The sequence below is a fragment of the Varanus komodoensis genome, unplaced genomic scaffold (genome assembly GCF_004798865.1).
Source record: "Varanus komodoensis strain SLA01 unplaced genomic scaffold, ASM479886v1 scaffold7_1, whole genome shotgun sequence".
In the NCBI taxonomy this organism is placed as follows: domain Eukaryota; kingdom Metazoa; phylum Chordata; class Lepidosauria; order Squamata; family Varanidae; genus Varanus; species Varanus komodoensis.
The window spans coordinates 10,176,605-10,190,922 of NW_025336479.1; the positions used below are offsets into that span (position 1 = coordinate 10,176,605).

Consider the following 14,318-nt stretch of genomic DNA (forward strand, 5'->3'; position numbering starts at 1 on the left):
AGAGAGAGAGAGAGAGAGAGAGAGAGAGAGAGCGCGAGCGCGAGCGCGAGCGCGAGCCAGAAACAGTGCAAGATCAGTTACCAGGTGAGCAGTCACAGCAGGGACAGGTGAATGGCAGGAGCAGGTTGGAGAAAAGCAAGGCATCATCAGAGCAGGGCAGGAATGACAGGAGCAAGATGGGAGCAACTGGAATGCTGAAGTGCAGCTGGAGCAAGGTGGATACAAGGAGCAAGGCACGGAGATGCGAGGAGCCGAAGCACAAGGAGTCGTGAGGATGGCTTGCATAGCTGTGCGAGGAGCAGCGGGGCAGAGAGGCCTTTTATGTGGGCCTCCAGCTGCACCGCACGATTGCTTCCCAGCTGTTCCCTGCAAGTTACCGGGGTCTGCAGACACTTGCAAGTCCAGCCAGGCCCTGATCCTGGCACCTTCCAGGTATATACAGGAAAAGCTACCAAAGAACTTGTATGGCATGGCATGCCTACAAGTGCAGGCTTCAACCAGGAGACCTTCAGTACACACACAGTTACCCTGAACAGGGGTGACAGTGCAGCACTCAAGTTGTATCATAAGGGCTGTGCAAAGTGTAGCACCAGCCTGCAGTGGCTCCCATGTGTTGCCGGACACCTTGACTCTTTGCTGGTCTGATCTCCCTCATGGCTGCTGGAACAAAGAATCATTCTGCAGCGGAGGGGGCCAATACCTGGTTGAAGTTGTCCAGAGCTTTGTGGAGGTTAGCGTGCATTCCAGTTGGGGGCTCATTTGTGATTTTGATGGAGTTCTCCAGGATGCCCTGTGGTATGATGTGGCCCTCAGGAGAAGCTGCAGGCTCTGCGCTGATGAAGATGCGAAATTCGGGGTGACTGCCTTCACTGTGCTGCTCTAGCTTCTTCTCCAGGGAACTCAGCCATTTGGCCACCAGGTGGATGTTCTAATGGGAGGAAGGGAGAATGTTAGAGCAGGTGGCTTTTAATTCAGCAGTGAATGGCCAGTGCACAGATTCCTTCCAGGAGGTGAAAGCCATTGTGCCCCTCTCCACTTTAGCTTCAAGAACAAACACCTTGCCTAATAGCTCTCAGTGCTATAAATTCCCTTCCACAGACATTAGCTGCACATAAAAGGATGTGGATTTCATACACTTTGAAATGCAAAATAATCAAGACAAATAACTAGCAATTAAGCCAACCGCTTAGAATGTTTGTTTTCTTAGGGACAATGATATTCTGTTTGTTAGAATAATGTACTGCTGCTGAAGTAACGTTATTTCCTCCAGACAAAACAAAGTTCCCATAGACAACTGAAATAAAATTGCTTGATTATTTTCAATCAAATAATCCACCCTTGAAATCTGAGGCAGTTACCAGAAAATCACATTTCACATCCTGCTCAACAGAGGTCTTCACAAATTTGCAGTGCTGGCACCTTTGCCAGAAACCTACTCGCCTCACAGTAGCTGTGCTTCCCACCTATCAGCCGACGATCATATCCTTTTTCCAAGATTTTAGGGTAGGTCATATAGAATTGAAATTTCAAACATTCTCCTAGTTGAAAGAAACTGTAAGAGACACTTGGGTGAGCAATGGTGCGGGAATTGGAAGAGGTGGGATAGAAGTTTGTTGGGCAAATTTATTAAATTTCCTGTATTGGGACAAAGCTAAATTAGTGGAAGTCGTATCAACCTTTTGCAATAAAATTCACAAAACAAAAATTGTACCCCATTTTTTTTATAACAGGAAAGAGCACAATGTTCTGCATGTTACAGGAAAGAGAAAACAAATGAGCCTTAGAGGAAGGAACATACAAAAATGTGTATCAGGGGAATTGCTTCAGAGAAAACAAATGTTTGGTAAAGTGTGTACAAAAATGCATATATTTGAGAAATGTGAATGTTCATGCAGTCTTTTTCCAATCACCCCACCCCCAGCCACGGACTGATGCAAAACTTTTTGTGCTGAACTACAGGCACAGAGAAAAAACCTGGCATCCAAAACCTGAGGAAGTTGGAGACCACAGACAAAGTCCTAGAAAGTAATTATTTGTTTTAGTACAGAAAAAAATGATCAGGGGAATTAAAATCATGCATCCCAAAATAACTGAAAAGGTTAAAAATAAACATTTGAAAATTAATAGGAAAACTAGGTGCAATAAGAAAAGCGAGCCATGCCTAGAGCCCAGATATGGGCTAGTGGAGTGGCATACAAATCAAAATAATAAATTAATAATAAACTAATCAATGTACAAGCTGATACATGAGAACTGATCAGAAGAAATTTGTTTCAAGGCATTACATAGGTAGTTTCACTTTGGATGTCTAGGACCTGAATATCCTAATGGATCTATTGCTCTGCCTTCTCCCAAACAAACAAACAAACAAACAAACAAGGAATCCCTTCCTAGAAGCAGATGGTTACTTCCCAAAACAGTGGAATTGTGGGGGTGCTGGGTAAGATCTTGTGACTGCACACAACAGGTGGCTTGTAAGCAATCTCTCTGTATCCAGGTGTGCTTCCTACACAGGCAAGATTTAAGCAAATACCATAATGTCTGAAGACTTCAAAATCATGGCATTTAGTCAATCTTCTTTGACATGGTATATTTATCAGGTTCCACAGATCAGAAAATAGCTTTAAGTTGGGCATTAATTAAATAATCAGAGCTGTTGTGTGAGGGGGAAACCATTGAAAGGTGTTGGTAATTTCTTATCTTGCTTGGCCTTTCATGTGTGAAGACCTTTCACTTCTAGCAGGGAAATAGGCTGCTGTGTACTGGTTTTCAGATACAGATTAAAGCATGCCTTTTTAAGAACAATCCTACAGCTAATACGAGTTACAGCTATCCTTATCTCACAGCCTTTCTGGAATGCCAGCAAAGCCAAACCCAGCTCCTGCCAGCTGAGTCGGGCCAAACCTTGGTCAAAGCAAAGTAACTCTGCAGCAAGGGGAAGGAACAGTATATTGTTGTTGTTATTATTACCCATCCTCAAAAACCATAAGTCAAATGATGAATTAAGCTATCATATACCATTTAAATGCCTGGAAATAGAGGAAACTCTTAACATGGAGCCAAAAATATGACAAGGTTGCTAACAGCAGCTCATTTCTGGGCTGAGCTTCAGTTCATTAGCCCTCATTCAGTCCACTGTCATGGCCCAACACTGATTTAGCATATCCAAAACCTCACCTGCTAAAGAGAAAAAAGAAGAAATGGAGCTGCACAGCATCAGCAGACTGATAACAAAGAGCTCTGACATTTCAGCTGGCTCTACTCAAAGGATTCATACAGATGTCAAATAGCATCAAGAACAAAACTAACCGTTACAAGACCTCATAATGACAAATCCATAGGACTGAGCAATATCCTCCAAACACCATCTTCTGGAGCTGATCATCCAAATGGAAGCAAGACTGCTTAAAAGCAGTACCCCTCACTACCACATCAGACAGCCAGTGTGTGAGGATACCATGGATTGTGGTATCAAAAGCTACTGACATAGGAAGAAGAATTAACAAAGTCACTCTTCCTATCTCTCTCCAGCACAGATCCACATTTCTGGAGATCGTTTCCAGAATGAAATGATTTCAGATAATCGGACTCATTCAAGAGTATATGGAACTGATCGGCAACCACTCCTTTCAAATACCTTGCCAAGGATGGCACATTCCCTTCAGGATGGCACATTCACCTCTTTCAGCTGTCCTAGAACTCCTTCCTATCACAAAGAAGCATGAATCACCTCCCTAGTCCAGCCAACTATTCCATACCTGCCAGTTTTAGTAAACCACAAGAAGCAAGGAAATGGCCTTGTGACACTGTTCAAGTACCTTACTAATGTTCTCAGGCTGCACCAAATGAAACTCCTCCAAGTAAAGTTGGCCAAGACTACTTGGCCAAGAAGTTGAACTCCTGGTGAAAGCAATGGATTTTATCCTGCGAATGTCTTGTCAAAAGGCCACAATGAGCACCTGATGGTTCCATTACCTGCTTAGGGCTACCATATAACAAGCAAGACAAGCCTAAATTGTGTATTTTATTCAATGTTGTGAGCCGCCCCGAGGCTTCGGCAAGGGGCGGCATAGAAATGTTTTAATACATACATACATACATACATACATACATAAATGGATCTGCTAGATGTGATGAAGTAACATTTTTTTGTTGCCTTCACCACCCCGGAGTAAGCTTGAATACAGACACTCAACAGCATTCTATTATTTTCATTCACTGTTTTCCTCAAGTCATTTCCCATCCTTTCACTTATCTCAGCTCTGGATAATCCATGGAGCTGTACGTGCTCAGCTAATCTGGAGAAGGCAACCAGAAGCAATAGCGCCATTTCTTCACTCCAACAGATCAATCAAAGCTTCAACAGGAGAGGTAGGCGTTAAGTTCAAATACCTTTAAATTTCAGCATTGAGCTGACATTTGCATGGCTGAAAGCTCTTCTATGGGGCTTACTTCTTAAGCAGATATGCAAGGAATTGAGCTACACTGGGCATGCTTGGTGAGAAAATGTCTGAATTAGTATATATGCGTGTGTATGTGTATGCATGTAGACTCATACATGCGAGATCCTCAGAGTTCCTGCAAGCCCCAGGCACAGTTCTGGCAACCAAGACATTGCACTCCTGCCCCATGGACAAAGTTTCACACAACCTAGGTTTGGTTCAGAAAAAAATATACTGTTTATAGAAGGCGTACAGGTCCTGTATGTGTTCAGAAGTTCTTGGCCACTAATACCATCCAGAAGCACTGTGAGAGCCCCAGCTCTTGCACATGACAGCACAGTCCAGCTACAATGACATGCAGAGGAAAGACCCACATGCAAAGTAGGTAAATCAGCAAAATGAGCTGAGCCAAAGATTCCATGCCAAGGCTCACAGGCGCCTTCTGTGGTCAATGAACGAAGCATTTGGGAGACAGGAAGGCTGCACAGGGCACAGCAAGAGACTTTGGCCATGGATACCATCCCCATCTCCAGTGTACCTGACCGCCTGGTGCTGAGTGAGGCAGTCTGCAAGGGGCTTCCACTCGCATTTGTTTGAATACAGTGCAGCCAGGAATCCTACTTTATCAGGCTTCTGCTTACAGTCAAGCAAAGATGGTCAAAGTCACTTGAAGACCTCTACACTCAAAAGGGGAGGCTGGGGATTTAGGACTATAAGTTAGGATATACAAGGATGCTGGGACAGTACATACCTTCCTGTCATTCTTATGCATGCCATCATTTCCTATTCAGGTACCCCTGAACAGGGCTTCAGTATCAGAGACACACATGGCAGCTGCACTAAGGCAAGCCATCTCCTCACTGCCCCCCCAATGGGCTCTGAGCCAGCTCTGCCGCTGCATTTCTCTTGCTGCCCTTCTGGAGGTGGGCTTGATTTTCTCCACTGTTGCATCTCATTCCTGAGCAGCTATCAGACTGGCCAGCAGGCAGAGGAATGCTCTGGTTGGTGAGTAGTGGGCTCACTTCAGGTGGCCCGGGCTGGTAAAGTATCTTCAAGCAACCAAGCAGAGACATCCAGCACAGTTCATAACCTCTGCAGTGTTATCATCAAGACTATAAGAAGAGCTACGCTGGATGAGACCACAGTCCAGCATCTTCTTCCAACATTGCTCTCCATCATTCAAGCGCCACTTACTGCCCTCAGCAAGGCCAGGCAGCAGGACCTTGCTCTCCCATTATTCAAGGGCACAGGCCAGCAGCAGCAGCGGCAGCCATTCAAGTATGCACACGCATGGGCTGTGACTGTGCAGGAATGTGTGCATACACATTTAGCTCAGCATCCCCTCCTCTGACAGGTCCCTAGGCACACAACACATCAAGACATAAAGCAAACAAAATGTGAAGGTTCTAAAATAATTAAACAGCATCTGGAAAGTTGGAAAGGAACAGGAAAAGATAGCGTTAACCAAATTGATGGGGCTATTATTTTTCCAGTGCCTCCAATGGTTGTACCTCCAATTTTTCCATTGCTTCCAACAACCTTGGAATTACAATGACATGCAGGTGGACCATATAGGACCTGACAATGTGTGCACAATACAGTGTTTATTACTGTTCTGCAGTCAAGGCTGGCACAAAACATTTTGCCACCTGAGGCAAAAGACAAGATGGTGTCCTTTACCTGGTTCATGTACAAAAACAGGATCAGCAATTGAATCTTACTTCGGCACTGAGGATGCTGATGGGACAGCATCCTCCAGAACAGGCTACATTTTGGGGGTCCAGGACAGGCTGTCTCTCTTACACCACTCCATCCAGACATACACAGCACTTGACTTCATCAAGATGGGGAGAAAGTTCATGAGAACAGCCAGGGGTCTCCCACTGCTGCCCCCCTGAACCTGCTGCCTGAGGTGACTGCTTCACTCTGCCCAACTGAAGAGCCAGCCCTGTCTGCAGGCCTAAATACCAGATTTCTCAATGTGCATACAATACATTGCAAAACTAGCCCAAAATGCATCCAATAGCACACAAGTAAGATTGGCAGAGGTAGAGGAAAATGTGAATATGCATTGAGCAAAAAACAAAAACAAGGTGTGGGCATGGAACACTAGAAACTGCTTTGCCATGTGCACTGCATGGATACACAGCTGGTTCACATGACTGAACCCTGTGCATAAGTCCAGAATTATATACACTGGATCAATTAATGACAACTGGAGCAAGAGGAAAAACCAGAACTCCTTTATAAAGCAAACCTGAGAGACTGCTGTGCAGCCAGGTCTGTCTGTCTTCAAAACAGCATCTGCAGCACCCTAAACACTTAACGCAACCATCTGTGCAGTGATTGAGATAGGAGGGAGGCGTGTGTGCAGGCAGAACAGTGCAAAGAACCCCATTTTGCAGGGCAAAATTGGGCAGAACGCAATAGCTACTCCTGCCTCGCATGATGAAAACGGCATCATTTAGGAGGCTTGTGCTTTTCGGCTGTCCTCTTGAAGCAGACCTGGAAGGCAGCTTCATCATAATGATCTGGCAAGAGTTGCTGTTTTCCTTCCTTTTGCGTGGAGCTTCAGAGAGAGCCTCCAGTTCCGTTGCTTTGGTGAGAGGTGACGGACAAACACTGTCTGGATGCCGACATGTCTTGAGCATCCCTAAGACTATCCTAGTGCTTATCAGCGCTCAGAGAGCAACATGTGCACAGAGACACTGAAAACCCCATCATCACTCCACTAGAGCCACTCTGGAGGCTAGACTGAAAACAGCACCAAGCCCATCCATTCCCTATGCTGATCTTGGTGAATTTCCTTATATTTCTTTGGAAAAAAGATTCTCGGAGTGTTACAGAAGTGACGGTGGGTAAGATAACAATGGCTGAGGATGAATGACTGAAAGGTAGAGGAAAGGACTTCACTTACTGAAAATAAAATTCCCTTAACTGGAAGGCTCTCTATACATTGCAGATCTTCAAGTCAGTCTTCAACTCAAAGAGTCTCTAGGTTGGATCCAGACCCCCCCCCCTCCGCCGCCCATGCCACCTCTGCTGCACCCCCTTTAGACCCCTGAACACAGAGACAGATTGTACACAGCAATCAAAGGAACGAGGGTGCAACTGAAACTGACTGGGAAAGGGCCCAAGAGTGGATAACAGAAGCACACACACCATGCGTAGGCATCTGAATTTCCCTTAAGAAAATAAAGCTTGTGCATCTTACAAGATAAAAACATGTATCATAAAGACGTAGGAGTTGCCATGGTAACTCCTGGAAATAGTACCGTACAAACCAGCAATTTACTTCATCACAGATCCTCTCCCACTCGTCAGCAGAGGTGCACATAACTTTGCTTCCCTGTTTTATAGTCACCTCCTTAGGTCCATCTGACCAGAATGTGACATCAAACCAAAAGGAGCCAATTCTGCAAATGGAAAGTGAAATATAAAAGCATAACTTATGAGGCCTATAAGTCTGGCCAGGAAGGCTTTGCTGAAGTTGCTGCTGTGCCATTCTTAGCAGATATCCAGATTGGCTCTTGCTGGTATCGCAGAAAAGTTATTGTGGAGTTGTAAAAAGTACAGGAAAGAGCAACCAAAATTATAAGGGCAACTCTCATTAGGATCAACTCTCCAAATGAGGTATGGCGACATTGACTGGGCCTTTTTCATTTAGAATACAGGACAGCAAGGGAAGTGGGGATGTGATAAATGTTTACAAATCTGTGTAATGTGAGAAAAGCAGGCAGAGAAGTTTCTCTCTCATAATATTAGAACTCAGGGACACCCAATGAAAGTGGTTGGCAGGAAATTCAGGACCGACAAAATTAAGCACTTCTTCACACGGCTCATAATTAAACCGCGGAACTCATTACCACAAGATCTGGTGATGGCCACCAACATGAATGGCTTTAGAGAACAACACTGGGTGAGATAAGGCTCTCCACATCAACAAGCCGCTATGGTTGCATATTGCCTCCAGCACTGGGGACAATAGGCCTTGGAATACCAGTGGATGGGGAACACAGGCAGGATAGCACTAGTGTACATATGTTCAGCTGGTGGGTGTCTGGCTGGCTGGCTACTGTAGGAAACTGGATGCTAGAATAGATAGGTCTTTGATATCACCCAGCAAAGCTTTCCTTATATTCATATGCATTTTAACGTTTTAGCTGTATGATTTTGTAAAGAGATGATTCTAAATAAGAGATGGGGAACCTGAGCCCAAACTGGATCTAAAAGTGGCCTTCAGATAATAAATGAAACGGTTAAGATTCCAGAGAACTCATACAACTGCCTGCTTTAGGACAGGCTGCTTGCATGGGGTGGCAAGCTAATTTTAGTGCAGTCTAGAGATCACCACAGCACACAAAACTACACTGTTATGGCTATCCAAAGAGAAAGATGCACTCTTAATTAAGACAGGGGTGCAGGAGATGAAAAGGTACCTTGGGAACAGGAATGTTAAATAACCCTGTTCATTCTTCTTTCTACATACATTTAATTGTTGGGAAGGCAGCTCATGGAGGAAGAAATGTGACCCCAATGTTCATTAGTAGCAATATATGTATGGATGATGCATATTCTTCTGCAGTTATTTTGACTATAGTGTACAAGAGCAGGAAATGGCACAGGAGCACCAAAACTGTCAGCTTCCAGTTTTGAAAAAGCAAGCAAGACTAAAGGCTATAGAGATAGCCTTAAAGAGCAGTGCCTGGTGACGTTTCAGAGGCTCAGATTGTTTTCCAAAGTATGGCTCACTGTCTCGCAAAAGCTGAATAAATTATGTAAAATGAGCACAAATGTGCAAAGACATTTAATTTGCCTGATTTATACACATCATGGAATTCAAATTTGGTTGGAAAATAATTCAAGGTTACCTTGAAAGTAATTGGCTCCTCTTTTTTAAGCACTCAGTCAGACATGCCCCAACGAAGATGTACCTTGGCTTGTTTGCCTAAACAAACTCCTCACCCTCCACCCCAAGTGCTTAACATGTAATCCAATTATTTAACATACCACAAGGAAATCTCTGCCAAGCTTTGATCAGTGCATTGCCATGGTTGAGCAGCTCATTGTTATTTAATTTAGTACATGAACCCAGCTCAGTGAAGCAACAATGTATGAAAATGAAAAGGCACTCAGGAATTCAATTAAGTCAATCACTGAGTGAAGGGGGATGACATTCCATCTAATGGATAAAGACTGTGGTTAAATTAGGACATCCTGGAGCCTCAACTCTTCCAGGTAAAAACAGGCACTATCAAGGTTTTACTTCACCTGACTGCACTTATGACCGCAGATGTTCTGGTACTGGGATCTACAGGAGGGAGAGAAAGTTTAAAGGAAGGGCCAATCATGGCATCAGCGTCATCACACGTGTGGTATCAGGACCTCACCTAGTCCTTGGCACTGAAGGTAAACAGCCACACAAGAACAACCACAGCAGCTCTCTCCTCTTCCTTTGCTTGGGTGCTGAACCAAGTAACATGAATGGAGAACACTGATGAGAGCAAATACTGCTGCTTTCTCATCAGACAGCCACTGAATTGTTATGGAAGCAGAACACCAGAAGAAAATACAGGCGGAAGGACTCTGCTCATGATGGATTATTAGGAAAAGCAGAGATGCAAAGTTTGTTTAACTATGGACAACAGTTACATTGCCTTGCTGCTTTTTTGCTGGTGCTGTGGTGGCATTGACTATTTTTATATTGGTTGTTCTTTCAGCAGTTTATCATATTTTATTACAAAAATGGTAACCAATTTTGTGTGGAAGATAACAGGAGCATAAACATAATTAACAAATTATGTTAAGTGTTGTGCTTCTCTCTATCTTTCAGTATCACTCTCATCTGAGGAAAAGGTTAGTAAATTAGGCAGCTCATGTCAGACGTTACCTAGTATCATGTTCTAACCATGGTTGTGTCATAGAGGTACCATTTCAGGAGCTCAAGTTAAGCTCCTGTGGCTTAAAAGAGAGGAACGAAGCAGAGGGAACCATTCGGCATATCAAGAAAGATGCAGTGATTTCAGACAAATAAGTCCCATTCGCAGACTGCCCAAAAAAGTCACCCTAATGTAATTGGTGCTTCCACCAAGCAAGGAACCCCTTTCCTTACAGTGACAATGGGACAGCAAAATCCTGTACCTACACCTAGAGGTAACATGTCCTCACCAATCCTTCCAATGCTCAAAAAGAAATTTCAAGAAAGGAAAAATAATGTAAGTCACTGAATAGAGAAAATGCCACTTAAAACAGGGTGGACAATTTCAGGAGATCTGGGGTCATTTTGATCACCCCTTTCATCGACTGTCCCTTCTCCCCTGCTACAGTGCCTTAAAAATAAAATAAATAAATTTTCATATCCAGAGCAGCCATGGAGTGCCAAATGGGTCAAAATTAGATTCTTTTCACTACAAAGGTAAAGATGACTTCAAAATGGTTGCTTTGGACACCATGCCGAACGTTGCCCACCCCTGACTGTAAGGTAAACAGAGTTCCTTCCCCAGCCCCAAAACTGGCTTTCTGGGTGCTTTTGAACAGTCGAGATTCCCTGAGTTCCACAGGGACACATGGCTCCTGTGGTGGGCAGGGAGGGGCAGAGAGACTGCAGCTTGCAGCCAGTACTTCAAAGGAAAGGAAAGGAAAGGAAAGGAAAGGAAAGGAAAGGAAAGGGGCCCTAAAGAAGAAGGGAAAATTGCAACCTCACAAGGGACCACAATTTTAGGGGCAATTCTTGTCCTCATGCTCTGTTTGGGAAGCCGAGTGTGGACAGGAAGAAATCCCTCGGCAAATAAATAGATTTAAAATGTGTCATGTTTGCGGAGTCCATTCTTCTTTTCTCAACACCAAAGCAAGCTAGAGCAAACTCTGAAGTAAAGCCTCAAATCCTGAGCTCAGTGTAATCCAAGTTTAAATCCATCTTTAGCCACAGCACTGACAGCATATGCTGCACCTTTCTATCTCGTTCACCATCTCTGCTGAGCCCACTGGGCTGGAAGAGAAACACGCAGTCTGGAAAGGGCACCAGTGATTAAGTCATCCACGCTTTGCAAACAGGGAAAACAAGGCACAGAGGAGCCGTTCCAGGAGTGCATGGCTGGGGAATGGACTAAAATTTGCACAGAGTTGATCTGGCTACAATACAACATGAAACCAGTGAAATGTAAAATAAGTTGCCATTTAAATAACTCTGTGTATGCCATGTGACCAAGCTCTCACCAGTTTATGAGCATTCTGTAATCCCCTCTGCCCATTGATCCCTTGGTGCTCGGGGGATAAGGATTTGCAAAAATGCTAAGGGAGAGCAAAACCTTCTGCGGATAAGAATCTTGCTGGAGGTATCTTTTGCTCACAGAGAGGCCAGCTGCAATTCTCTTATTAAAAACAACAACCTTCAAATGCTAGACTATTGTTAATAGGCCGATTCTCACAGTCTCTAGGCTGAATGCACTGAGGAATTTCCCTGCTGTTTCTACCTTAGTTACCAAGCAAGTCAATAAGCAATTTTAAATTCCAATACATCCAAATGAATGGGCACATGCAAGTGAGGAATGGAAAACTTTCACTCAAGAAAAGAGGGCAACCCATCTTAGTGCAGCACACCACTAGGCCTTGGCATCTCCTCTTTGGCCCTGTGTGCTGCCTGTGCACTGCATTCAAGTCTCATGTTCCTTTCCCCACTTTCTATCTACCCAAGGGCATCCCAAGACTTCTGCTGCCTGGGGCAATGAACAAGATGGGACCTCCCCCATTCCAGTTACAGAAGCTACCCAGCTGACTCTTATGCTGGTGCTGGAGATGGAACAGCCGACTCCACCACTGCTCAGAATAGCAGTTTAGCTTGTGGGGCTCACAGCAGGCCCCTGAGAACACACAGCCCTTGTCCTCCAACCCAGAGGAATAGCCAGGGGGCTAGTGCAGTCAGTGCCTCTACGACACCACCCAGCAGTAGCTGCTGCATGCTCCTCAGGCACTCAAAACTACCAAGACTGGTGTAGATTCTAATAATGGATCAGTTTTTCCTGACAGATCCTTATATGCACATTTTTCAGGCAATGATATAACCTGCAAAAGCATGCAACAGAATAAGGCATTCAGCACAAAATTGTGTTTAAATTACAGGCATATTTAACTAGAAATACCAGAAGACACATTTTCAGAGGTTTAAAAGCATGAGCTAGCAGTGCAATACTACACAAATCTACTCAAAGCTAAATCTCATTCTGCCCAAAGATTGCAGTCTAGATGAATATGAATGCCATGGGTCAAGCTCCAGTGAGCTATGGAGTTATTGGCTTACAAGTAGTTAGCTCAGACTTTCACCTTCCCATTTGCAATGCCCATTTTGACTTCAGTTCTGCATGTACGTGCAGCCAACATCACGGGCGCGTGTCTGTCTTTAAGTATCTGTACAGAGCCCAGCCTAACAAGACTGTGATTTTGGCTCTGCATGTTTTTTTCCTAATTCAGATAACATTTTCTTTAAAAAATAATGAGATGCAAGACCGAGACCGCGGGTAAAGGGCTAGGGGGGAATGCAGAGAATCACTACCCCTGCTGGTGAGCTGGTTGTATTCGGCACTGTGCTGCTCCTCTTCCTCCTGCTCCTCCGTGGCTTGTGCAGGCCGGCAGCTCTACTGGTGGGGCGCTCAGTCAGTGGCTGGGCGGCGTGCGGCTTCTGCTGCTTTACCGGGGCAGCATGCAGGGCACAGGCCTGCGACTGGTCTGGCGCAAAGCCCCCACAGCTGCTGCGCGGCTCCCTCGTGTGGCTGGCACGCTGGCGGGCCGCAGCAGTCCCTCACTTGCGTGCAGGCGCAGACTAGTGGGCAGCTCAGCCAGCACTTCCTCCCCGCAGGAGCGCCAGAGTTGGAAGAGGGGCTGGCGCACATGCGGCAGGAGCAGCTGGCCTGGCACGCGGCTGGTTCCATGGACATGGTAACTGGGGATCATTGTGTGTCATGCGATCCTCATCATCTTGGGTTATTTGGGGCTTAACCCGTGCACAGTTCTGCTAGTAACTGAGAGTTGTGCAAGGGTGGTTTAACCCTCAAATGATCCCCCATCGTCAGGTTCACATGACACACTGCAACCTCCTCACTGCCCCAATAAGGAATTGCATATTTGAAACAGCACAGGCAGGTGCCTGGTACACATTAAGTAACCTGCAATGACTTGGCTGTGTCATGTGGACCAGCTCTTTGATCCTCTCTTTCACACCCGGGCACACCATAGCAGAAAGCATGCATAGCCAGGAGGACTTGAGGCCCCCGCACAAGCAACAAGCACCTCTTTCATCAAGGACGTGGATTTTTTGTGGGCATTTGTGCAGTGGCCTCACCCCAGAAAAGGAATCCCTTCTCTCTCACACAGAACAAGCAGCATAAACCCTAAAAACTCTCTTAATTGCATTACCCTCAAATCTCACTTGCAACTAGGAAGTTTTTGTCTGTGGGTTCTTGTTGCCACTTATGCTCATTCAATTTGCAAACCGTAATACTTGCCGATAACCTGCAGACATGGGTGGTTTCCTGAATAGTGCTGATTATATTGCCAATCTGCACCCCCGCCCCACCCCCACAACACTTTATAAAGAACCAGCTGTCAGCAACTGCAGACTCCATATCTGTTTGCAATAGATGACTCACAGAAGAGAAAACCTACCTGTAGGATAACCCAATGTCCCTCTGCTGCTGCAAGGTCTAAGGCTTGCTCAGCCACTGTCTCCTGGCCTTGGCCAAGAGACACGTTGTGGAAGTTCTTGTTGTTAAATGTGTAGCCAAGTTTCTTCCCTGAAAGAGGAACAGATGCTTTTCAGCTCAGTGGGGGACACAGCAGAGCACCCAGATTTCAAGCTTCCTTCATAAAGAGAAACCGTCTCAA

The 14,318-nt window shown here is 45.1% G+C and overlaps 1 protein-coding gene across 1 annotated transcript in view; it reads right to left on the minus strand.

The window, feature by feature from the left end:
* DNAH9 (dynein axonemal heavy chain 9) overlaps positions 1–14,318 on the minus strand; it is a 224,899-nt gene that overhangs the window by 15,907 nt on the left and 194,674 nt on the right. Inside the window, exons 57-58 of the mRNA XM_044454085.1 lie at positions 14,100–14,227; positions 701–928 (exon numbers count right to left, since the gene is read on the minus strand). Coding sequence (XP_044310020.1) covers positions 701–928; positions 14,100–14,227 — 356 coding nt within the window. The remainder of the gene's footprint in view (positions 1–700; positions 929–14,099; positions 14,228–14,318) is intronic.